Raw genomic sequence first — 27,465 nt, 5'->3', positions numbered from 1 at the left:
ACTAACTGGTAATATTAGACTTATCTCTTTGCATCTCACTCTCTGGTGCAACTGTTGGATGCTCTAAAAGGCTGCCTGATGTCTCTGCTCTGGGCTCTCAGATTGGGTAAACTATTGGCGCACGCGTTTGTGGAAACAAATGATTGTTGATTCACATTATTAACAGTGTGTGTGTATATATATATATATATATAGACATTGGTTTTCTGTTTACATTTCTTTCAGTCCAGATGGTCTGCTGCTTAACCAATATGTTTGGTAAGTACACTAGGGCTGACTCTTTTCCCTTGGTTAATTGACCACATGGGACCACTTCATCATTGAGTCACCATCTTCAAAGCGTGTTCTTATTTCGGTTGTATTTGTTCTGTTTTTCCACGTCCTCGTTTATCTTAAAAACCGGGCCTTTGCATGACCCGAGTCAGGCATCACTGGATGGAGATGTAGAAGGTCGTCTTACGTGGCGCGCCTCAAGTTCGTCAAAAACCCATTTATCCCCTTTCCTGATTTTCTTTTTCTCTCGCTCCTTGGGGAGGCTGTGGTGCCTATGGCTGAGTCCAACCTTGCCATGACCTCAGCAGTGCACTGCAGGTATCGTGGCTCAGTCCAAAGTTCGAGATAGATACAAGGCTTGTGCCCCTGGAGAGGCACTTGGTTTGAGTCCCGTTTTTCCGCTGGAAATTGCCCCCGCTGTAGCCAGCCTTGGACTGCCAGGCACTGCTTAACAGTTACATGTGTTTTGATGGTCATGTTATTGAATTCCACACGGGAAGAGACAGTTTTGACTATAGTTGCATCAAAAGATTTTACCCGACGACTCACTGTGGAACTTCAATGTTTTTTTGACAGAGTCAGCCATGAGCACCGACACAGGTTCTAAGGAAGATTGCAACTACCGGTAAGTGCCGTCCTGAGTTTTCCAACACTTTCCGCTGTGTGTGTGCGTGTGTGCGTGTGTGTGTGTGTGTGTTTGAACCCTAGGCAGTGAAAGCGTTTCTGAAAAGTGAATCCTTCACAATATAGGGCTATGGGGAGGGAGGGAATACATCATGTAATGCAATACAACTTTACCACATTCTTGATCCCTAAAGGGATGCTTCATGGATAATTAAACATTAAATGATTAATGAAACCGTCCCATTTCTGTTGTGCCACCCTCATCGTAGCATCCCTACTGGTGAGCCCCTGAGTCAGCACGAAAACAATAATAACTTCTTACAGTCCGAGTGACCCAGCATCTCCCACCTTCTGTTCTTCTTCTTGTATTGCACAGGTTGTCGCTGCTGGACAGCACATGTTCAGTCATGTTGAAAATCTGGCTTCCACCGATTATTCAACAGTTGCCGGGCTCCTGCCGCAACCTTAAAATGTCATGTATTAGGTCATGTTTTTTCCTCTGTAATATGGTCACATTCACAGCAAGGGTGGAAAAGTGTGTATGTAGCAGCAAACACTGTGCATACAGTACATGCTCTATATTATAGGTACCCTTGTAACCGCTGTAGTTTTCAAAGTGTTTTCACAAAATCCATCAGGGGGCACTATATAAAAAGGATAATAGTGAAATGTACATTGACATGGCAGCTATTTTTCAAAACATATATACTGTGATGTCTATGAAATACTAATAACTGTGAGTGACAATAGCCTGGATTATGTTACATGTGTCTTGCAGAAAAATCTGTATGGGAATAGGTTACGACACCCATGAGTCTGTGTGCTGTGACAATCGAATTCGGGCAGGTCGAAAACTGGCTTTCAACCCTGCTGTGGCCACTTGTTGTAAAGTAGGACATGGATGCACATTAACAGGTAATGACCACACATTTGTGTAAAACCAGCAAGAAATGGGAATGTTGGTTTTGTGAGCTTTCAAAAAAGGGGAAGGGAGCTGTTAAATGTGGTGAAAAGTGAGAGAATTTAATAAAATAAATAAAAGCACTTAATAGCGCAAAAAACAGAAAAAGGTTTCCAGTGGAAGCTACCCAACTTGTTTCAACCTTGGTGCTATTTCTCAGGCATCATTAAGAAATCTCTGACTGCTGAATTCGGTTTCCTGGTGAAAGAGGTTCATGATAGATGAGTAGTTATAAATTGGATGAATACACAGGTGTACAGGTTTTCCTAATAAAGTGTAATAAAGTGCTTGGTGATTATGTTTACACACACACACACACACACACATATATATATATATATATATATATGTCTGTGTTTGTGTGTTTGTGTGTGTGTGTGTGTGTGTGTGTTTTTATTTTTACAGCTACTGCTACACACGGTCTAAGTGAAAGGGTGTCAGCTTGCTGTGGATTTAAAGCCTACAACCCACTCGATGAATTATGCTGTCAGGCAACCATTGTAGCCAAACCTGTGCCAAAGGCCCAATGTTGTGGTGAAGGTGAGTAGAGCTACACACAATTGATGGATGTAAAACATCATATAAACATCCAGTATACGATTAGAAAATACAATTACAGTTTTTTTTAGGTTCCGTTATTCTAATTTATACTATTCCCACTAAAAATTCTCAATTCTGATTGCCAGGTGTCTACTTGTGGTCTGTAGGATATGCATGCTTATCATCTGAGTTACATCTGAAGTAAAGGTGATACAGTTTAAAGAATCGTCACGATCTTTTCCACAGAGGCTTTTGATGAAGACAAGCAGCTGTGTTGTGGTCCGAATCATGACAAGAGGATCCTGACGAGGACATCCCGTCTCCACCGTTGCTGTGGTCGTGACCAGTATTACACTGTGACTCATTGCTGCTGCTCGATGAATGATGTTCTTCAGATAAAACCCATTCATTCAAGTTGCTGTGTAGAGGACACAGGTGCAACTGAAGGGTAACTCTTAAGGCCCCTATACACTGTGTGATAGACTGACTGAACAATGGATACCTGAATATAAATAGAAAAAAAATATGCAAGCAGAAAGACGTCAATGAACACCATCTGCACTGCTGTCATGTTTTGAAAATTATTAAGAAAACAACTTTGGCTTATGTGCTGGCGCTGTTTTTTCTAACTTAATTAAAAATGTTGCTTATACTAGATACAATACTGTGTATACATGCCTGTGTAGTATTTGCATGTATACTTTAAATACATGTTGCATTGGAGAGCGTATTCTGTCATTTCATGCTGCATTCTGATTGGTTTGTTTATAGATGTTACATTGCGAGAATTTGTAATTTTCCATTTACAATTCAAAACCAAAAATTTTCCCACTCCTCTCATGATCGCCAGCTTTCCCCTTTGACACGAAAGCAACACAGTGTGTGGGGGCCTTGCCATGCATCTCCTATTTTCATGGAAATGATAGAAACGGTTCCTGTATGTTGACGTGATCTTTGCCTTTACAGCTCAGATCCCAAAGGGTCTAAGGCAAAGTGTGTCACCTCTCCGCGGACTGCATGCCCAACACCCACAAAGTAAACAGAACTTTCAGTCAACTATTGCAGCCAAAATTGCACCAAAGGCCAAATACTGTGATAAAGGTGAGTAGAACTGCTATATATCATAAAACAAGCCTTTACATTTCAGTGAAACAGAGCAGTATTTCAAAGAAGTTTTTTTGTAATTTTGCCTCTGTTTACCACTACGATTGATCTGAAACAAAGCCTTCAAGATGTAACTGAAGTGTAGACTTTTAGCTTTAATTCAAGGGGTTTAACAAAAATATTGCATTCACCATTTAGGAATTACAGCCATTTTTATACATAGCCCCTGATTTTCATTGGCTCAAAAGTAATTGGACAATTGACTGACAATCAGTTTCATGGGCAGGTGTGGCCCGTCCTCTCGTTATTTGATGGCAAATGAAGCAGATAGAAGGTCTGGATTTGATTCCAAGTCTTGAATTTACATTTGGTAGCTGTTCATGGAAACTCTCGGTGTAGATGCATAGTAAGGAGGCCATTATTAGGCTGAAAAAAAACAAAACAAAAGTATCAGACAGATGGCAGGAACTTTAGAGGTGGCGAAGTCAACAATCTGATACATTCTTAAAAAGAAGAAATACTCTGGTGAGCTCAGCAACACCAAAAGAAGACCACTGAAGACAACTCAAGTGGATGATCGCAGAATTCTTTCCTTGTTGAAGAAAACACCTTCACAACACCTAGCCAGGTTAAGAACACTCCTGAGGAGGTAGTTGTATCATTGTCTACAATCAAGAGATGCCTTTCATGAATGTAAATACAGTTGGTTTACCACAAGGTGCAAGCCACTGCTAACACTCAAGATCAGAAAGACCAGATTAGACTTTGCCAGAAAACATCTAAAAATGCTTATCATCTGAGTTACATCTGAAGTAAAGGTGATACAGTTTAAAGAATCGTCACGATCTTTTCCACAGAGGCTTTTGATGAAGACAAGCAGCTGTGTTGTGGTCCGAATCATGACAAGAGGATCCTGACGAGGACATCCCGTCTCCACCGTTGCTGTGGTCGTGACCAGTATTACACTGTGACTCATTGCTGCTGCTCGATGAATGATGTTCTTCAGATAAAACCCATTCATTCAAGTTGCTGTGTAGAGGACACAGGTGCAACTGAAGGGTAACTCTTAAGGCCCCTATACACTGTGTGATAGACTGACTGAACAATGGATACCTGAATATAAATAGAAAAAAAATATGCAAGCAGAAAGACGTCAATGAACACCATCTGCACTGCTGTCATGTTTTGAAAATTATTAAGAAAACAACTTTGGCTTATGTGCTGGCGCTGTTTTTTCTAACTTAATTAAAAATGTTGCTTATACTAGATACAATACTGTGTATACATGCCTGTGTAGTATTTGCATGTATACTTTAAATACATGTTGCATTGGAGAGCGTATTCTGTCATTTCATGCTGCATTCTGATTGGTTTGTTTATAGATGTTACATTGCGAGAATTTGCAATTTTCCATTTACAATTCAAAACCAAAAATTTTCCCACTCCTCTCATGATCGCCAGCTTTCACCTTTGACACGAAAGCAACACAGTGTGTGGGGGCCTTGCCATGCATCTCCTATTTTCATGGAAATGATAGAAACGGTTCCTGTATGTTGACGTGATCTTTGCCTTTACAGCTCAGATCCCAAAGATTCTAAGGCAAAGTGTGTCACCTCTCCGCGGACTGCATGCCCAACACCCACAAAGTAAACAGAACTTTCAGTCAACTATTGCAGCCAAAATTGCACCAAAGGCCAAATACTGTGATAAAGGTGAGTAGAACTGCTATATATCATAAAACAAGCCTTTACGTTTCAGTGAAACAGAGCAGTATTTCAAAGAAGTTTTTTTGTAATTTTGCCTCTGTTTACCACTACGATTGATCTGAAACAAAGCCTTCAAGATGTAGCTGAAGTGTAGACTTTTAGCTTTAATTCAAGGGGTTTAACAAAAATATTGCATTCACCATTTAGGAATTACAGCCATTTTTATACATAGCCCCTGATTTTCATTGGTTCAAAAGTAATTGGACAATTGACTGACAATCAGTTTCATGGGCAGGTGTGGCCCGTCCTCTCGTTATTTGATGGCAAATGAAGCAGATAGAAGGTCTGGATTTGATTCCAAGTCTTGAATTTACATTTGGTAGCTGTTCATGGAAACTCTCGTGTAGATGCATAGTAAGGAGGCCATTATTAGGCTGAAAAAAACAAAACAAAAGTATCAGACAGATGGCAGGAACTTTAGAGGTGGCGAAGTCAACAATCTGATACATTCTTAAAAAGAAGAAATACTCTGGTGAGCTCAGCAACACCAAAAGAAGACCACTGAAGACAACTCAAGTGGATGATCGCAGAATTCTTTCCTTGTTGAAGAAAACACCTTCACAACACCTAGCCAGGTTAAGAACACTCCTGAGGAGGTAGTTGTATCATTGTCTACAATCAAGAGATGCCTTTCATGAATGTAAATACAGTTGGTTTACCACAAGGTGCAAGCCACTGCTAACACTCAAGATCAGAAAGACCAGATTAGACTTTGCCAGAAAACATCTAAAAATGCTTATCATCTGAGTTACATCTGAAGTAAAGGTGATACAGTTTAAAGAATCGTCACGATCTTTTCCACAGAGGCTTTTGATGAAGACAAGCAGCTGTGTTGTGGTCCGAATCATGACAAGAGGATCCTGACGAGGACATCCCGTCTCCACCGTTGCTGTGGTCGTGACCAGTATTACACTGTGACTCATTGCTGCTGTTCGATGAATGATGTTCTTCAGATAAAACCCATTCATTCAAGTTGCTGTGTAGAGGACACAGGTGCAACTGAAGGGTAACTCTTAAGGCCCCTATACACTGTGTGATAGACTGACTGAACAATGGATACCTGAATATAAATAGAAAAAAAATATGCAAGCAGAAAGACGTCAATGAACACCATCTGCACTGCTGTCATGTTTTGAAAATTATTAAGAAAACAACTTTGGCTTATGTGCTGGCGCTGTTTTTTCTAACTTAATTAAAAATGTTGCTTATACTAGATACAATACTGTGTATACATGCCTGTGTAGTATTTGCATGTATACTTTAAATACATGTTGCATTGGAGAGCGTATTCTGTCATTTCATGCTGCATTCTGATTGGTTTGTTTATAGATGTTACATTGCGAGAATTTGCAATTTTCCATTTACAATTCAAAACCAAAAATTTTCCCACTCCTCTCATGATCGCCAGCTTTCACCTTTGACACGAAAGCAACACAGTGTGTGGGGGCCTTGCCATGCAACTCCTATTTTCATGGAAATGATAGAAACGGTTCCTGTATGTTGACGTGATCTTTGCCTTTACAGCTCAGATCCCAAAGGGTCTAAGGCAAAGTGTGTCACCTCTCCGCGGACTGCATGCCCAACACCCACAAAGTAAACAGAACTTTCAGTCAACTATTGCAGCCAAAATTGCACCAAAGGCCAAATACTGTGATAAAGGTGAGTAGAACTGCTATATATCATAAAACAAGCCTTTACGTTTCAGTGAAACAGAGCAGTATTTCAAAGAAGTTTTTTTGTAATTTTGCCTCTGTTTACCACTACGATTGATCTGAAACAAAGCCTTCAAGATGTAGCTGAAGTGTAGACTTTTAGCTTTAATTCAAGGGGTTTAACAAAAATATTGCATTCACCATTTAGGAATTACAGCCATTTTTATACATAGCCCCTGATTTTCATTGGTTCAAAAGTAATTGGACAATTGACTGACAATCAGTTTCATGGGCAGGTGTGGCCCGTCCTCTCGTTATTTGATGGCAAATGAAGCAGATAGAAGGTCTGGATTTGATTCCAAGTCTTGAATTTACATTTGGTAGCTGTTCATGGAAACTCTCGGTGTAGATGCATAGTAAGGAGGCCATTATTAGGCTGAAAAAAAACAAAACAAAAGTATCAGACAGATGGCAGGAACTTTAGAGGTGGCGAAGTCAACAATCTGATACATTCTTAAAAAGAAGAAATACTCTGGTGAGCTCAGCAACACCAAAAGAAGACCACTGAAGACAACTCAAGTGGATGATCGCAGAATTCTTTCCTTGTTGAAGAAAACACCTTCACAACACCTAGCCAGGTTAAGAACACTCCTGAGGAGGTAGTTGTATCATTGTCTACAATCAAGAGATGCCTTTCATGAATGTAAATACAGTTGGTTTACCACAAGGTGCAAGCCACTGCTAACACTCAAGATCAGAAAGACCAGATTAGACTTTGCCAGAAAACATCTAAAAAAAAAGCTGTGGAACAAGATTCTTAGGCAAATGAGATCAAGACTAACTTGTAATAGAATAATGGGAAGAGAAGAGTATGGAGAAGGAAAGGAACGGCTCATGATCCAAAGAAAACCACATCATCTGTCAAACATGGTGGAGGCAGTGTTACGGCGTGGGCATGTATGGCTGCCAATGGAACTAGGTCACTGTCGTTTATTGATGATTTGGCTGCTGATGTAGCAGGATGAATTCTGTACTGTCTTCTCAGTTTCAGGCAAATGCTGCAAAATTGATAGGATGGTGCTTCACAGTACAGATGGATAATGACGCAAAACATACTGCAAAAGCAATACAAGAGCTTCTCAAGGCAAAGAAATTGAATATGCTTCAATGGCCAAGTAAATGGCTTTTACTTACTGACAAAAGACAAAACTGAGGGCAAAAGGACCCACAAACAAGCAGCAGGTGAAGGCGGCTGCAGTAAAGGCCGGGGAAAGCATCTCAAGGGAGGAAACATTTTGGTGATGTCCAATGGACCCAAACTTCAGGCAGTCATTGACTGCAAAGGATTTTCATCCAAGTATTAAAAACAATCCTTATAATTATTTTGGTTTGTCAAATTACTTTTGAGCCTCTGAAAATTAGGGACTATGTATAAAAATGGCTGTAATTCCTAAACAGTTAATGTGATTAAAGCTGAAGTTAATGTTCACACTTCAATCACATCTTGATGACTTCTTTTGTGCTGGTTTACAGAGGCGAAATTGTGAGAATTGCGTCACTGCCCAAATACTTATGTAGCTAACTGGATGCATAAGATATAAACACAGTATCTTGGTTTAAAAGAAAAAGTAAAATCCTGTCAGCTGTGTTATGGCTGATGTAAAAGTAATATGATATATCATTCTGATATTTTCTACAGAACCTTTTGATATGGGCAAGCAGTTGTGTTGTGGCCTGAATCATAAAAAGAGGATCCTGACGAGAAAGTCGTGTCACCACCAGTGCTGTGGCCATAACCAGTTTGACACTGAGACTGAGTGCTGCTGTTGGACCACTGAATTTCCTGAGATACTACCAATTAATTCCAGCTGCTGTGCAAATGAGTCAGGTGATCAAGTCACTGAGTTAATATTGAATGCACTATCAATCACTGACATACAGTATTTTCCTGAGTTTTGTGTAGTTGGGAAAATAAAATGCACGTGTTGAAATTTTCTGCTGGGGTATGGTGGTATTTTCCACATGCACTCAAAATATTTTGTTTTATGTCCACAGGTGTGCATTTGCAGGTAAGAAACAAACTCCTATCTTCAGTTTATATGATTTACCTTACTGCTAAGAGTGGCAACAACTGATCACCTGTGCCAAAGCTGCCCAAAATTTGCATACACCATAACAGTAACCTCACATATGCAATATAACTACCATTCCCTATCCATTTTTGGTGATTTGCAATGCAATATCATATACAAGGGGTGGACAAAATAAGAGAAACACACAACAATATAATGCAAGCCACTACGGTAGTTCTGCAATAAAGTTGACCTTGTGAGGCTCATACTGTTTAAATTTCGTGGAGTGTTTTTTGATTCAGCTGGATCATAATAATAATATTTAATGTCTCAGTGATGGTGTTGTATTGGATTGCGAGAACAGGACTGGGACAGAGCACTTTAAGATATTTACATTTTTTGTTTCAATTTATTTTATTTTATTTATTTATTTATTTTTTTAGAAACCTGCACCTCAGCGCAACTGGTAAGTCAACCAAAGGTTTTAGATACAGTCTCACACTGATATCATACTGTAGTGTTGACACTAACAATCATCACTTCATTCTTCACAGTGAAAATAACGTGGTTAAATATTGACAAGGTAGCACCAACGCAATATTTGCACAAACCTACCCAGTACCAAAGGCTTGTTTTGAGCAAGTGTTAGTGTTATTTTTTTTCATTGTACTGCTCGGTTTATACCCGAACTAATATGTGATTATTTTGACCCAGTGTTAGACACAACAAGCTTTCTTGCAAAGAAACAAAAGTTATGTTCACATTCATTGTTACTCACCAGAATGCATTATGTGTATCCTTGAAGTCTAACAAACATGTTGAATGCATTTCCTTCCTCATAAAACATTTGCAAAGTTGAGTTTTTAAGTATTTTAAATCCTGCATTGTGTGTCCATACTTTGTGTCGTGTGATAGTGTTCACGTGACTGCTTTTGTTTATTTTATTATATTTTATTTTTGTTTTTGCACATCCACAGCACTGAGCCAAACACAAGGCTCTGTGGGTCATCATGTTACAACCCGGATGAATTTAGCTGCTGTGAGAGAAACCAGACAAAGCCTCACTTGTGCTGCAGCCCAGGTATGACATTGGGGGTGTTTTTGTGGGTTCGTGAATGAAGCATTTGTCAGTTGTTATCCCTTGGTGCATGGTGTCATGGCATGTGTAATGCAACTTCTGTTTGGGATAGATGAAGATTAAATTAGATAAATGTGATGTGATGTGATGTATGTGATGCTGCAACAAGCATCACATACACAGCTGGAACTGAGTAAGCAATTCGAACATGTTTTTCTTTTACCTGTGTGAACGCTCTGAAAACTTAGACCACAAATTCCTGCTAAAGGGCACAACGTCATTAGATTTGCAAGACTTTGTTGCAGATATGAGCTCATTGCGGTGAAATGCACATGCCACTGGGTCAGTAGCTGATGTTAAGCTAAACTGTAGGTTTAACTAATGAGTAACATGGTTAAGATTAAGTTAGGTTTAGGCACAAAAATTACATGATTAAGGTTAGGGAAAGAATTTGGTGATGGGTCAAAGAAAGCACCATTGATTGTTGGTTGTATATAGCTAATAGAAGTCAGGTAATTGTGAACACGGGTTGTTTAAGACATTTGAACATTGCTGTTGTTTTTCCTGTGTGGACATTGTCAAGTAAATGCATCTCACTCCTTTCTACAGTGAAATGAATGAGGAGTGATGTTTTTGGCTGGACCGTGCTGAGTCCATCCTTCAAAACATCAGGATTCACGCATTCATTTAGTGAAGTATGCAGGACGCAAAAAGTTAAATTCACATCTATTTATTACAATACAGCAGAGTCTTAAAGATTGAGGTTGCTTACAGAGCTCTGAACCAGACTATGCATTCCTGACAAGCATACTGCATTCAGATCAGGTCACGAAGACTGAGTGACTATTCTCTCCCTGGTGTAGCAGATATTAAGTTTACACAAAGTAAATAACATTGTTGGCGTGGCCATCTTCTTATTGGCTGAGAACTCCGTCACTCCTCAGGTATGTGCCTCCCTTGTAATGACATTTCACTCTGGATATGAGTGACTCTCCCTACTCAACGCCTTATCTGTAGAAAAATGAGGTGGGAAAAGAGAAGAGACTACACAGCACCCATGGATGGTTTTTCAAATTGTCATGCCAATTCCATATAAGGTGTTGTTTTTCACATATAGACAACCATATATCTTTGGGTGAATTCTTTGCAGAATAACACCTCTGTTCAGTACAAGCACCTGAGTTTAATAAACACCATAAACTGGTTTCTTTTAATCTCATAGTAAGGTAATATATAAAAACATGTAAAAATAACTCTTCAACCGCAACAGCAAGGCCAGCCCTTTAAATGCCCTTTAAACATTCCCTGACCGTGTGACTGAGCAACTAAGTGCTGACGTTACACAGTTGGTTGGCTGGCTGAGTTTTGGAGTTTCTAGTGCATCATCAGAGACTTTTTGGACAAACCTTAGAGCGTCACTAGTTTCGCAAGCACGAAGTCGTTCTTTCCCTCCACAGGCACAGTTCTTTATACATCTCATTCAATTGACTGGACCACAGGTGACATAGATGTGAATGAGTTTCAAACTTTCTCTGTGAGTGATCATTTTACAGGTAAATATAGCTGAAATCACTGCACTGCCATTGTCTTTAACTTATGTGTATGGGGATTTTGTCAGACGATGTCCGTTTAAGAATTCAGGATTTTAGCAGTACAGAGCAGAAGCTTGGAATTAGTAACTATTTCATACTTGTTCCAACTTGGTATCTGAAACAGAACAACATGTAAACAAGAACATCTTTACAGGGAACTCAGCTGTTTTAAATTATTGCGTTCGTGAGCGTGAGTAGGAGAAAAGGAAACAGGATGGAAAATGTCAATCCACATTTAGCCCAGGAATTTGAAACTTCCCATGAAAACTGAAAGGGAAAGAAAATGATTAAAAAGAAAAACATTCTGATTTGGTTGGTTTATTCTCTTCAGGCTTCCTGGATGTCTGAATGGAAATATTCGTTTTTTACATTACACTGGATTTAGTCTATACTATCATCAGGAAGGATTGCAGATTACTTTTGGCAAGGATTGTTTAGTTGGAAAAAGGCCCATTGAAAATGAACTAAGCAGCTTCTGTACAGTAGGCTATGGATATAACAGCTCCTTATCATTAAGCAGTAACCCACTTGAGAATATGTCTGTAGTAAAAATGTCATCATTAATGTGTAACACTAGGATGTGTAGCGTAAACTCTCAGCCCTCTCCTGAGGTGACAATCATCCCACCACACTGGGTAATTACTTCTCCTGGCACTTTTCTCGTCATTAAGACGTTTTTTTTTAGTTGACAAAGGTGAGGGGAAACAATGACGAAATAAGGTTCAGAAAAAGACGTTAACACGTGTGTGTGTGTGTGTGCGAAATTTCCCATCTGTAAAAGTTATTGTTTTTCTCTCTCAAACCCTGAGTCGTCATTGCTAGACAGTCCACTTATCAACTTCTTTGTCCTGTATCTATCCTCCCACCCCTACTCCCTCTGTATAGGTCAATGTGATGCTGTCCTCACAGTGTATAATCCACGTACACAAGTCTCCTGGGATGGCTGTGTGTCTGAGTGGAAGCCTGATATAGATCAAGTAATGTCATAATGACTTTTAGATGGCTTTCATATGTTTTCTTTTCCTGCAAAGGTCAACCTTTTTTCATTGTCTCTAAACTTGAACCACCCTTTTCAGTGACTTTTGTTGGCTTGTAAAGGAGTGTCTTTAATCATTGAGGGCCGTTCCTCATTTACAACAATGTCAAGTAATAGTTTAAAATTACTTAAAAAGATACAAAATAATAAAAGACACAAGGTAAAAGAAAACAATTAAAAATATTATATGAATACAGGTAATTGAAAATACAAGATACAGATACGAAAGATACAGATGCTGAAGGATTTGTGATAATGGATTTAAGTTGACCAAGGGTTACCAAGAATTAATTTTTAGGGTGCATATACTGTAAATCACATCACTGTAATACATAACAGAGAAAAACGGCTTCAACAATCCTTTTTCTACAAAGCACAGGATGGTTAGTTCTATTTCTACACAAAGAACCAAGTTTTTGTCAGAATTTCTGAACAAGATTGTCTATATGATGTCCATCCAATAACCAATGTTAATAATTAGTTTCCCCCAAAAAGTTCAACTTCTAAGAGAAGAAAAAAAAAAAAAAAAATTCCGGGCAGAATCTTTTTGTGTGTGTGGGTGCAGTCCATTTCTTCAGTATAATCGATAGAAATAGATTCTTTTATGAGTTTGAAAACTAATAGCCATGTGTTACTGTTGTAATAACAACGACAGAGGAGATGGAGAGGAATGTTCAGTAATCAGTGTTCCTTACAACCCAGCTCAAGGGACTATATTTTGTTCTCAGTTTCATGGCTCATCTGGACAACACTGCTGTGGGACAGAAATCTACCAGCCTGATACTGACATCTGCTGCGGAGGACACAGGTCAATATTACTGCATGTGTATTTACGCTTATGAGCAGAAAGCCAGAAAGACTTTTTTTTTTTTTTTTTAAATTAATTCATTAATTTATTTATTTATTATCAACCTTGGTATGCTTGATAATATGTGGGAAAACAGGCATTCCAGAAGCAAACTTGAATCTGTGTCTTTGTTTTTTCTGGCAAGTTCTAATAGCAATTCATTTACTGTGCCAAGGAATGTCTGGTTGTCTGGGAGTTTTCTGACTGTCTGCTGTTTGGATTTTGTTACTAATTTTGTATCTGCCATGTGCGTGTGCATGTACATCTTTTGACTCTTTTACAATTATGCCTTTTGAATTCCAATGGATTATATCTTAATAGGGCCATGATAGTTAGGATCTACATTTAGGATCTTTGTGTTTTAGTCTGGCATTTTAATATTTTTAAACAATCAACTGACTGTGTATTGTGAAAGCAGTAGTTGGTGTTGCTTGATCCAGAGAGAATTGTCACACAGCTCAGCAGCTCTTTCTGCTTTCTAACTTTGGCTCACAGTTTCGGTTTTAACATTGACCCTGTATTGGTTTAAATTAAATGAATCTCAGCCACTCAATCTTGCCCTGGGATTGTCATCAATCCCATTTCCACTGGGCGGAAGCCAGTCATTTTCAGCATACGCACTGTACGCTACTTGGCCAGCTCCATACAGCAGAAACTAAGACAGAGTTAGTGATTAGCTAGTGAAGAAAGTCAACCCTCTAGGAAGCTAAATACCTAGATACTTTTCTGAGGATCTGGAGACCACACCAGAGCTAAAAGGTGAGTGAATATTGGATTCACATTGGTCAGGTGGCAAGCAATGTACGCAGATACTTGCTCTCTGTCTTTTAGATGTTAAAGTTGGCAAGTGTTTATGAAGATGTTAGCCGGATCAACCTGATAACGTGATAATATTTCAGCGCTCTGTTTGTCAGCTTGTTATTTTTACCCTTAGTAGCCAAGAATCACTTTACATGTTACACAGGAAGATTTTCAGCTGCACTTTTCAGTTGTCCATTTCACGTGTGTCTGGTAAAACAGCTACTGTACTATTCTACAGCTTGTGTTTTTCACTTCGGTTTTACACATGTAACTTCAACCCAAAGTGCCTTTTTAGGCGTCGAGTCTATTTTTTTCTTACCTAACTACTACAATTGTGTATTGTGCTCTGACTGCTGCGCTATTTTTGAAGTATATAAACATTGTTGAAGACGTTATTTTCTAAACTACATCCAGTGTACTTAACGCCCAGAGGAAGTATATAATAACACACCATCTGTTGAATGTAATACGATCTCTCTAGAACATTATGATGATGATGATGATGATGATGATGACGATGGCTGTTCGGTACTTCCCCCCCTGGGAACTGGTTAGTAGGGCTCCAGTCAGAGAGCACAGAGTGCATTACAATGATAACATAGCAACAACTACACAATGTAATGGAAAGAAATACCATGCGAGAAGCTACTTATTTGGCTAACTGATCAATACCAGAGTCATATAAGTTTACATCAGCAAAGACTTCTGCACCAGTGACTGTAACTGTACACGAACAAGAATTGAAAAAAAAAACAAAACAAAACACTATATTACATGTTGCTCACTCACAGGTTACGTCCGGTACAGAGATCTTCACAATAACAGCCCTGAACCTTGAGGATATCCAGTAGGAGTCCTGAATTCACAATAACCTCATATCACTCACAGGATTTGATATTAACTATAAGCACTGTTTCTCCATCCAGACATCCTAAAAACGAAAACAGTCATTGCTGTGGGATTCAAGCCTACAACATTAAAGACCCACAGTTGAAGTGCTGTGCAGGGACACTGTACAACCTGAAATCCTTGCATAGCCATGATGCTCAATGCTGTGGATCCATTCTGCAAGACCTAAGGGTAGGTTTTATTAATAATAATGATGATAAAATAATTGCAGTTCTCACTCTGGAGAATCTATTGCTTGTGCCCATTTCAAAATATATGATCAAGGGCCTTAAATGTTCCTAGAAAGAGGAAACCAAGAAAATCCTGAGTTTTGGGGAAACAAGGAAATAATATTTCTCAGTAAGAGATAGATGTAATGACATAATAAGGCTAGAATATATTTAGCCTATGTAAGCACAGGCTGAGTGTGGGGAGAAGCAGCTAGCCTAGCTCCGTCAAAAGTAACACAAATATGCCTGCAAGAACTCCAAATTTCCACGGTGTAACATGTTGACAGAGCAAGGCTAAACTGATGCACCCTTCTTTAAGTCTTTTTGTGAAGCTAGGTTATTCATGACCTGGGTGCATTTTCATGGATCCTTCCCTAGCAATGGTCAGAGACAGAGGAAGTCCTGCAGAGTTTTGTTTTTTTTTACAAACAAAACATCTAATGTGAACCTAAACACAACCATTTTTTTTTTTTTAACAAGTCTTATGCCTAAAATGATCAGTATTTAATAATATGCCAAAACTCAACCATCTGGTTTGGTACACAAATCACAGCATTTCTGCCCATAACCATGGTGCGATCCATAACTGTGTCTTAGACCAATTTACTTCATAGCTTGTATGTCTTGGACACACAGAATTATATCATTCTCAAAAACTCTGGGTAAGACGGCGAAGAAGCATGTTGTTATTGACCATTAATGTGACTTTCATATTGTTCATAATAATGCTATGTCTACTTTAGAATCAGGATGTTTGCTGCTCAAGTGAGGACAAGGAGGGGCTCTACCCTAACAAACCAGGATTCAGATGCTGTGGCCACCTCTACTACAATTCCTCTCTCTTTTCATGCTGTGCAGGGAAGCTAAGTCCGGTACACCAACCGGGCCAGCATCAGGGCAAGTTGATTATAGGTCAGTGTTTGCTTGAGCATTGCTTCACAGATAGTTCCTGATATTTTTCTTGATTCAGTTTTCAGTTTCTCCATCTTGGCAGTAATATGAGTATAATTTTCTTTTTCAGAATCTAGATTTCTATCAGTGAGCAATCTTAAAGAAACAGATCTTTGCAAAGAAAGTAAGTTATGAGTTTATCATTTAGATTTTTTTTGGGGACTTTTAGAACAAATATTGTTTTTGAATACGTGGATTTGTAAAATTAATACATTTGTATATGTCCCTGTTTAGTGAAAATCGGGACCGTGCAAAGTGTGTCTCTGCACAGCATCGTGTTCAGCAGTGTGCTGAAAATCCATGGAATAAATGCCACTGTGAAAACTCTGCCCTCGCCTTACATCCTGAAAACACCTGATCACTGCAACTTCCCTAAAATGATCCCTGGCAAGACCTACTTCTTTGATGAAGTTAATGTCTTCACTGATTTCAGCCATGACTCTACTATTCAGTCACTCCATTTCATTATTTACAAATGTTATCGTCCTTAGGTCACCACTTGTCAATTTGTTTTTGTGTTGGACAACTTTCATGAAAACTATTAACAAGCTCCTCAATCCTGTATACTCATTGAACTAATAATTACATCACTAACTACTCATTCAACTGCTCCTTAACCCTCCACACCAATGTCGCACTTTCTGTGACTGTGGTCCAACATGCAACCAGTGTACGGTTTGGACATAATCAATTACCAACAGATGGCACCAGTATTACTTCATGGCACCAGGGAAAACATGATCTATTTTCATCCCTCCCTCCAGCCCTTGTTCTAATGTGGGGATATTTTCCTTTCGATCCAAACTGCATGGGATGTTCGAATAGCGTCAGAATCCACATTCAACAGTTTCTGTCTCTTTCTGAAACCAACAATCTAACATTCACCCCCAATTATTGTTAAGTTTTGTGTAAGTGAGAAAGGAGCCAGGTATTGTCCTCTTTATCTATTCAATTTTAAATCTTATTTATATAGCGCCAAATCATAACAGAGGTTATCTTAGGGCACCTATCAAATAGAGCAGGTCTACCCCATACTCTTTATAGTTGTATCTCAAGTAGTTAATTGGGACTGTCTTCCTGGAGATTGTCTGAAAATATGCACGATTATCCCCTTTTTTAAACAATATTGCACCACCCCCTCTCTATTCTTGACAACTTTTGACTCTGCCTTCCACTTTGGTTGTTTGGACCAAGTATAAAAAAAAAGATTTCTGACGGAGTTGGACAGCACTTCTAAAAAACTAGCTCCCAGTCCCCTCAGTGACAGACATTAAATAAGCAAACTCCCCAAAACGACGAAGTAGAGGAGCATTACTATTATTACTAACGACAGTATTTTACTGAGTTTCACAGTGCAATCACTCACACTGCTTGTTACTAAAGAAAGTAATCAGTACTGTAACAATGCCAAAAATAGTGCATGGTGATATACTCATCTGTACTCAGGATTATCTGTAATTAGGATTATTATCTAAAGATAGGCCAGAGCTGCAGCAGTGAAAGCTGTGCCCTCTGTAGAATGAGTTATATTTTCTGTTAGTTTGGAGCGGCGAAGTAGCTCCAGTAGCCCTTTTCTTAGCTGTCATGATAGCAGCTAGCATGCAAGAATCTTACTGAGCAGTTTGATTTTTACATGATAGAAACAGTTATCAGCTAATATGTTTAAGTTTTTAATGTTATGTTAGTCTTTATCATTTTTACGCTACTTTGATTCTTTTACTGAGCTACATACTAAATGGCAACTGTTTGCACAAGTGCTTAGGTCCTACAATTGTATGTTTACATTGAAATAACATTTATCATGTCATGATTAATAAAGCTAATTAAGTATAATATTTAATAAGAACTATCAGGGATACATATATGCTAAGTCAAGTTGCTCTGTACCAAAATACACAATAGTGGAAATACTGGCTTTTTTGTCATTTATCATTTATACAACTGTATATTTTCTTGTGTAAATGAATGACATGAATTTAAGCAAAAATAAACGCATATTCATTTTACCAAAAGTATTATTTTTAATATATATTCAGCAAAAACTGCTACTGCATGTTACAATGTGTTTGATAACAATGCTAGTATAAAAATTTTATATTGCATGTCTATTTTTTATATAAAACAAAAACCTTCTGTGGGTGTCTTTTTATAATATTTTGAATAAATAAAAAACAAACCAGTTGTGTTCTATCTTACTTAGTTTTGTGCGTGAGCTTAGGCAAAATTTGCCTTTAGCGGAAGTTTTTCATCACCATAGTACTTCGATATCGCAGGCTGTTGACTTTTCTCTCCAAATAACTCCCTTTCCTATAGGGCTGCCATTCATATAGTTTAGTCATGACCCTGTAACACCAAGCACTGTTTTTTTCTGTATGCAGATGATATACAGCTCTTCATTCACAACGATCCTGGCTTCCCCACTAAACATCTGTTCAGAACATCTGATATTTAAGAGTACGAACAATATTAAGATATGTAAAAAAAAAAAATCAATCTATAAATTCTCCATGTGTATATATAGGGCCAGGATTAAATTTTTACTTCCAAAGAGACAAATAAAAAAGCAATGGGGAATTGGTGTCCCTAGTTTACAGTGGTAACACTGGTCATTTAAACTATTTGGAGAGACGACGCATTATAATCAAATTGCTCATGTGTATAAGAAGCCTATGCAAAGGAACATTGTGCACCCGCATGGGTTATAAGATCTGATCTACTCCAACATCTCTGTTAAACAATCCAAATAATAAATTTGGCTCAATTATTACAGAGTTAATCACTGTTTTGCATCTTGTTGAAAGATTCTCCAAAAATTATACCCCACTGGTACCTTCAGTCACATATATTCCTTAGAGCTAATTTCCAGTTAAGAGGGGAGTCAGTTTTATTCCTTAATTGGACTAGTGAACACTTTTTCTGATATTAGTGGCCCTGAGGGACTCTAATCACTCCAAGACACCCAGAATCATCTTTTTTTGTATCTAATTACATAGAGTGATGCACACTTGATGTATCATGGCACACACCTTTTTTTTTTTTTTCTTTCCAAATCTGTGTCTCACAGCACTGGCCGCAGCTAAGGGATTGGCCTTTCACTCTTTCCAATCCTTTGGAAAGCATACCACCCGGAACCCCAACCTTGGGTTGAACTTAAGGGGAATTTTAATGTTTTATGTGAGGATGAAGGAATACAGCATCATATCTGTTTGCTTGCTAATTTACTTTGATGTGAAAAAAACCAACAGGGTATCAAACAATACTAATAATCTGTATAGGTTTTAATCATTAATGTTTATCTTTGTAGAAACAAAGCTGCAGCTTTATTTAATATTATCCAGAGGCTCAAGCTTCAGTTCCTAGCCACAGATCTAACACAGAAAACGGGACAAACAAATGTTGTACGTTCTACTTACTATTAAGTTGGCTGATCTGTTTTAACACTTAGATAGACAAACTTTATTTATTGTGCTGAAATAATGTACTTTTGATTAATTATACTGATTTAGTAATATGTATACATAGCCACATATTACAACCCACAAAAGCATCCAATGCCACTTTGTAATTCCAGTGAAAAAGAGGGACATAATAAAGGACAGCTTTATTGTTTATTTATAACAGCTCACATACCCTGTAATTACACTGTAATTACAGTGTAAAAGAGCTGAACAAGCAGCATACCCAAGTCATACACTGGAATGAGGCTTGTAATACTTAAGCTTGTAATAAAAAAATGATTAAAAAAAACATAGAGTTGAAAAGTCATTTGTGGGGGATGATATCCCAAGACATGAATGCCGTTTGAAGCCCTTGTCTGTCATCACTTTTGTTTGTCAGATAAATCCTGCGTTAAACCCCAAAACTACTCCTCTGCAGTACTTTAACATCTTTTTAAAAACATATACATAGCTATTCTAAAGCTACAGCTAGAAATATACACAATTTTTCCCCAGCTTAGTCTAATATTTTGTTCAACCCAAAAAAATCAATAACAATGTAGGCCATATTAATAATAATGATTATAATAAGCAGTCCACATTTAAAAACTTAAGCATGCAGATCACTAATAAAAAGACAAGAGAAATATTGTCAAAAAACATTAAAAAAAAACATAAAATTGTTGGGTACTTTCTTAAATTTGCTCATATTTTCTTTTGATCCATTCTGGTTATCATCCATTCCCAATGAAGCACTTTTTCAAGTCACCTAAAGGAATGTCTACATAAAGGGACTGTGTCTATAAAACAGAAAATACCAGACATAATTAACAACATATTGGCAGCTTTTAGGGAAACACAAAGTGGACAATCAATTGACAATAACCAAAAAAAGAGAAAATACCAGACATACAGTACTCTATAACCTATAGCCAACTTTTAGAGAGACACAGAAAAATTTAATGCCCCTATGGACCAGGTCATTTAAAAGTAATCCTTCCCTAAAAGTAAGTGGCTCACATATTTTGAGTTTGTTGTTGGCAACACATACCTGCTGACTTCTTCAGTTTAAATAATGCATAGATAAGTTCATTTTAAATGTGACATTTATCTTTTATTATTTCAATTTTTTACTAGACAGACTTGCCCAAAACATAAAGACATAAGACTACTCAGTTGGCCAGTGTCTCACTAGAAACACTCTTATAAGGGCCTTTTCAGGTTTCAGTAACCAGGTTGAAGGTTCCCTTTTGCAAACACAGAAACAGGATGGTAAATTTAAAAAAAAATCGGTTCAGCAGGAAAACCTGGACAGTTTGCACACAAGCTCATTCTAAACCAATTAAGAAATTCTCTTCTGATAAGAAATAAGAGGAATAACCTGACACAGTAATAGTATGGGTGGACCTGAAAGAAAAAAGATAAGAATCACTTAAGAAAACTACGGCAGTAGACACACATATTGTTTGATTTATGTTTGTCTGCTTATGTTGATCAAAAAGAAAGAAGGAGAGCAGGAGTACATATGTTTGTGTATGTTTGTGGCATGTCATAAAAGGAGAGTAAAGATGGATTATTGAGCTGGTGATAAGCAGTAGTCATACATGATCATTAAGGTCACTGTTAAAGCCACCTACAGACCCAGAAGCAAGCGGAATTACAGGCCCACCAGCTCTGGGAAAGGAGGTTAAGGGACTTAGTTGTGAAGACCTGAAACATCTGTTGCAGCACTATGAAGAAGCCAGGACAGCAGGCACCTGGACAGAACGAGGCAGAGCCCTATGGGACATCCCAGGCGCTTTCTAATTTGCGGGAACTATAGTCTCCACCATTGGTGAGTTGAAAGTAATGGTATACTGGGATTAATCTACAAGCCGCAACTGCTAACCCAAAACAGAATACACTGTCAGTTCCCTGATTGTCCGGCATGGGATCAGGGTTATTATAGGGTTATTTTCTTCAAATCACACCAAATTCATATGTGGCTTAGCAGATTTCTTTATATGACCATCCTGCCAAGTTGCAAATTGAATTTATCTTGATTTTATAGTTAAACATGATGTGCAAAATTTGATAACTTAATACATTGATAAGTATAGTAGTTTTCACAAAGACATACCCAATACTCAGTGAATTCTGCATCATTCTTACTGCTGCAGCCAAAATTCTATACCATGCAAAATGCCAAATAGAAACAAATAAAAATGGAGGCCAGTTGTTCAGTATGTTCAGATACAGAGAGCATCCCTTGATGTCCATGTAACATGAATCAACATAATATAATATAACAATTACACACAATTTATCTAATTATATTAACCTAACTATACATATGAGGCCATATTGATTTGGGAAGGAAAGAGGCGTTTCAAACTCCACCACTAAAATCAATATTTGACCTGTATCCATAGAGGACAAACATCTCTCCAAGATAAAAATGGAACCAGCCTCATGTCTGGGAATCAATTTACAGCCTTCCAATTCTCCACACTATCTTTTGGCAATCTCTGTTACTGTGGAAAGTGAGGGATAGATGGCACCTAGCCCAATCTCCTTGCTGAAACAACTTCAGCATTGACTAACTGCACGCGTTTCATGTAACTACACATCTGAACTTTTGTTTTTCCCAAAGCAAAATATTTGACATTATATGACTCATGATGAATGCTGTCTTGTATTTCCCATCTTCCTATCTTTCAGCATGATCACCTTCCTATCATTCAGCACGATCAAGTCAATTAAACTTTTGACTTGAGATGTACATCAACCAAAGTGTATGCCAAAAGCATCACATGCATATGCAGGGGAAGGAAGAAAAACCAAGAGCCCAACAACTTAACTTCATTAATCAACACTAGTCCAGCACAATACTACAATCTTGGGTCATGAAGAGACTGAAGCCTTGCTCTTCTGTTTCCATTAGATGTTCCATAAGACATCTGTTTGAGCTGAATCTGGGGTTAAGTTGAATTCTTCTTTAAAAATGATATCTAAATGGTAAACCTTACTTTTCTCATTTTCTATCACAAAAGCATTATCTTAGTATGGAAGAAATAACCAACCAATCGTATGAAAGAAGTTATATATATGTATATATATATATGTATATATATGTATATATATATATATGTATATATATATATATATATATATATATGTATATATATATATGTATATATATATATGTATATATATGTATATATACACACAAAGTCATATACACAGTCAGGTCCATAGGTATTTGGACAGTGACACAATTTTCATCATTTTGCCTCTATACACCGCCACAATGGATTTGAAATGAAGCCATTTCATAAGTGTAGACTTTCAGCTTTAATTCAAAGGGTTTAACAAAAATTTCACATTAACAGTTTAGGAATTACAGCCATTTTTATAAGTAGTCCCTAATTTTCAGAGGCTCAAAAGTAATTGGACAAACCAACATAATTACAAATTTAAGGATTATTTTAACACTTGGATTAAAATCCTTTGCAGTCAATGACTGCCTGAAGTCTGGAACCCATGGACATCACCAATTGATAAGTTTCCTCCCTTCAGATGCTTTCCCAGGCCTTTACTGCAGCCGCTTTCACTTGCTGCTTGTTTGTGTCTTTTTGCCCTCAGTTTTGTCTTCAGTAAGTGAAAAGGCTCATTTGGGATGAGGTGAGGTAACTGACTAGGCCGTTAAATAATATTCAATTTCTTTGCTCTGAGAAGCACTTGTATTGTATAAGTATATTTGGGTCATTATCCATCTGTACTGTGAATCACTGTCCTATCAGTTTTGCAGCATTTGGCTGAATCTGAGCAGATAATACAGCCCTGTACACGTCAGAATTCATCCTGCTACTTCTTTTCAGCAGTCACATCATCAGTTAAAATCAGTTACCCAGTTCCATTGGCACGCATACATGCCAATGCCATGAAACTGCCTCCACTATGTTTGACAGAAGATGTGGTTTGCTTTGGATCATGAGCCATTCCTTTCCTTCTCCATCCTCATCTCTTCCCATCATTCTGGTACAAGTTAGTCTTGGTTTCATCTGTCCAAAGAATCTTGTCCCAGAACTGGGCAAGTAGGTGGCAAACCCTCTGTGTTTACATTCATAAAGCAATCCATTCAGTGGTTGTAGAGATGTTTCAGTCTGGACTGAGAGTGTTGGGCCAACCAACCGACCGACTGACCGACAGACTGACATTGCCATCCATAGTGACCATGCTGCTTGCATCGCTAAAAGTTTGGAGATTAGGTTATCACAGCAATGCATTGATCTGTCCCCATGAGTGTAACGGTGGAATCAATATATGGATTACTAACATTTATGAGATCTCGTTATATACAGTGGCACCTGTGATCAAAATTTTTGTTATTGTGAATAGTTAAGTGAGTAGAAGATGAACTGATCTCCAAAAGCCATAAAGTTAAAAGTGAAACATTCTTTTCAACATTTTAAACAAGATTAGAGTATAATTTTTGTTTTGTACAAAAAAAGGAAAGGACCACCATAAAAAAGTTTGGGCTCTCAGATAACCTTTACCAAGGTCTCAGACCTTAATTAGCTTGTTAAGGCTATAACTTGTTCAATCATTGTTAGGAAAAGCCAAGTGTTACAATTTTCAAAGCTTTATGAATGCTCTGACTCCTCAAACCTTGTCCCAACAACCAGCAGCCATGGGCGCCCAAGAATCTCACAGAACTAGAAGCCTTTTGCAGAAAGAATGGTTGAAAATCCCTCAAAAAAGAACTGAAAGACTCTTAGCTGCTCTTAGCTGCTACAAAAAGCATTTACAAACCATGATACTGACTATGCAGGGTGCCCAACGTTTTTTCAGGCCCTTTTTCCTTTTCCTCCACATTTATTTTATAGGAAATCAGTGAGGTTGTAATTTGACTGGCACACTTTTGCGTTGTTAATCACAGGAACTAAATCATATATGGATGAAAAAATATAGAAATAAATACATGCAATTTATATAATTTATAATTTTTCATAAAAAATTAACTGGGTTTTGCATCTGTTTTCCATATCTTCTCACTTCATAACTCAAAATACAAGCCATTGTTAGATTTTAAAAGTATACAGTTAAACTTCAAATCCTTAAAATGCACAAAAATTATGTTCACTTGTCATACACTCTAAGATGTTGTGTAACACTAAAATTGAGTAGTGGTAGCATTGAAATTCTCTTTGCAATGACAGTAATGGTATGACGGTGTCTGTTATTAAGAACGTGGACTTTAACCTAATGTGTTTCTCACAGGATTTGGAGTGACTGCCCCATCCACTTTGATGGGAGGGTCCTGCTTGTTTCCCATGGTTTGCTGGGCTGCTCAGCCACCATACTCTTTTTCAATCTCTTCCTGGAGAGAGTCATAACGTTACCGTTCCTCCAGATATTCTGGTGCCACAGAAGGAGAAGCAGACACAGTGGACTGGAGGGAAGAGCCAGTGAAGGTAACAGAAATAAAGATTGAAAGCATCGTTGCTGTTCTGCTGGTTGCATGAGGGGCTGCCTCTGTGATGTGTATGTTTATATATGTAGAGCTGGGTTTATAAATGTCAAAGGTCCTCAGAGGGTGCCTCACAGTTTGGATAAGAAAGTTTATGCTTTGTGATTGAAACCATATGTCAGTGACAGTTTTTAGGAAAACAACTGCCTTATTTAAGAGTCGGTGGTCAAGGCTGATTTTCAGAGTGGTTCATCGGCTTCACACCTTCTCACAAGCGGATCTGCAAATGCTTGACTTGACGCTGTACTTCTTTGTAATAAACCTTTTATATGCAATCAAGACGGTGTCAGCGGAGTCTCCTTCATCCTCTTCATATCATCAACACCATCTAATAAACTACAAGAATTCTGGCGTGACGAACTTGGTCGTGTTGTGCCCTGCAGAATCTTCACCAGCATCAGCGCGCCGACTCCCGCTCCGAGCCGGCAGTAGAGGTGAGCATTCCTCACGTTCTTGGGGCGCTGGTTTGTTCGTTGAGGCTGTTGTATTTGCTGGTTGGTCACACCGCAAAGAATTGTTTGTCTGTGCGTGTCATGATGTGTTGATGTTTGGTTCGGTGCTCCGTTCTAAATTCGGTTTTGTTGCGTTGCTAGGGCGAAGCGAAAGGGGGGAGTAGTGTAGTAAAGACGTAAAGAAAATAAGAAGTTAAAGTAGAAACGGTAGAATAGCCTAATTAGTAGCGGTAAAGTGTGCTAAATAAACGCCATGCGAGATTAATGAAGACAGGGCCCTTATCTTCCTTAACGTAAGACATTTGTATTAGCCGCTGCGTGAAAGTTGGCTTTTAAAGAATAGTGGAATTTGACTAGAAATGAGAAACGTAACTCCGGGCCCGAAGGAATTAGGAGAAATTAAATAAAGTAAAAGTAACATGGTAAAAGAGGTGTGTATGTAAAGGAAAAAAGAGGAAATACAGAGGTTAAGCCGCAGATTCGGATGAAGCCCTTAGGAAGGTGGTGTTGGACGGGCCATAAAACCTGGAATGTCACCAGGGGATGTTTCAGGTCAGTTCTAAGAACTGGAGGAGCAGAATGAGAAAATTCAATTGTAAGCTCCCACTCGAACATTTGTTGACGAACAATGTCTGAAGCAGCCTCTCATTGAAATGTCTGCATCTCATTAAGGTAGCATAAATTTAGGAAAAAAGAGAAAAGTGAGCGGCAAAACTGTGCATTTAGTAGGGAAAAGTATGAATGAGTTAACTTTGAGAAATTTGGGATGATGATTGAGTTTGTTGTGAGCTTCTGTTTGGTGTAATTCGCTCTGTGTCTTTGTTTGTTCAACGATTGGTCTGTGTGTGTGTGTGTGTGTGTGTGTGTGTGTGTGTGTGTGTGTGTGTGTGTGTGTGTGTGTGTGTGTGTGTGTGTTCATGTGTGGTTCATGTGTGACAGTCACACATAGGTTGTGGTTGTGTGTTAAATATATATGAGCGTCTTTCAGTGGGACATTTTGATAAAAAATCATGAGCTTCTTTTAAAGGACGTTTGAAACTAATGATCTATGAGTCTTTAAGGGGACTAAAATTGTTATTGTGTCCACAAGAATGAGCAAGAAATAAGATAGGAAGGCGGATCAGAAGAAAGGTAAAAAGGGACAGAAACGCAAAGAAAAAAGACAAGCAGAGCCTGGCATTCTCCAGTAGTTTGAAAATGAGGGACAGAAATTATTGGAAGCTGCACAAGATAAGAGGAAGAAAGGCGCAGAAGAAATTGAGAAGAATGCAAAGCAAATAGAAAAATGAAATATTCATTATGCCCAAGAAGGGGAAAGTCACCAGATAAGATGTGTCCAGTGGTTATTTGACGACAAAATCTGGAGTATAAACCCTGGCAGAATACAGATATGTCAGACATACTTGAGAAGTTACTTACTCTTCAAGATGGAGCGCATCCTTGGATTTCAAAGTTGGAAGAGATTATGGTGGGAACACAGTCTGCCATGTCGACATTGTGCCTCATGATCGAAGGAAGTATGTATTGTAAAATGACATGAAGTGGATGAAAACAGAGGGTGATGGCTCGCTTGTCTTGAGAAATGCTACTTGGGAAGATCAAGAGGAATATACATGCACTTATTATGAACTACACTTAAAATTTGTATT

The 27,465-nt window shown here is 38.2% G+C and overlaps 2 protein-coding genes across 3 annotated transcripts in view; both read left to right on the top strand.

Annotated features, from left to right (window-relative positions):
• Positions 1-857: 857 nt before the first annotated feature.
• Positions 858-18,502, top strand: si:ch211-195m9.3. Its single transcript, XM_040131266.1, has 19 exons — positions 858-898; positions 1,676-1,812; positions 2,264-2,398; positions 2,645-2,833; positions 3,365-3,499; positions 4,360-4,548; positions 5,080-5,214; positions 6,073-6,261; positions 6,793-6,927; positions 8,620-8,808; positions 8,976-8,989; positions 9,436-9,458; positions 9,970-10,073; positions 12,548-12,639; positions 13,427-13,506; positions 15,273-15,426; positions 16,208-16,376; positions 16,486-16,539; positions 16,650-18,502. Exons 1-19 carry the CDS (start codon positions 858-860, stop codon positions 16,904-16,906), a joined length of 2,421 nt encoding a protein of 806 aa, XP_039987200.1. The 3' UTR covers positions 16,907-18,502.
• Positions 18,503-25,289: 6,787 nt separating this feature from the next.
• calm3a (calmodulin 3a (phosphorylase kinase, delta)) overlaps positions 25,290-27,465 on the top strand; it is an 8,847-nt gene continuing 6,671 nt past the window's right edge. The window contains exon 1 of one of the 2 annotated variants that reach the window (XM_040130915.1): positions 25,290-25,308. The gene's annotated coding sequence lies outside the window, so the exon portion shown is untranslated. Of the gene's footprint in view, positions 25,309-25,701; positions 25,799-27,465 lie in introns of those variants that run through there. The other variant, XM_040130914.1, reaches the window with a different exon arrangement.

This window comes from Xiphias gladius, chromosome 7 (assembly GCF_016859285.1).
Source record: "Xiphias gladius isolate SHS-SW01 ecotype Sanya breed wild chromosome 7, ASM1685928v1, whole genome shotgun sequence".
Classification (NCBI taxonomy): Eukaryota; Metazoa; Chordata; class Actinopteri; order Istiophoriformes; family Xiphiidae; genus Xiphias; species Xiphias gladius.
This window is presented reverse-complemented; position numbering and strand designations above follow the sequence as displayed.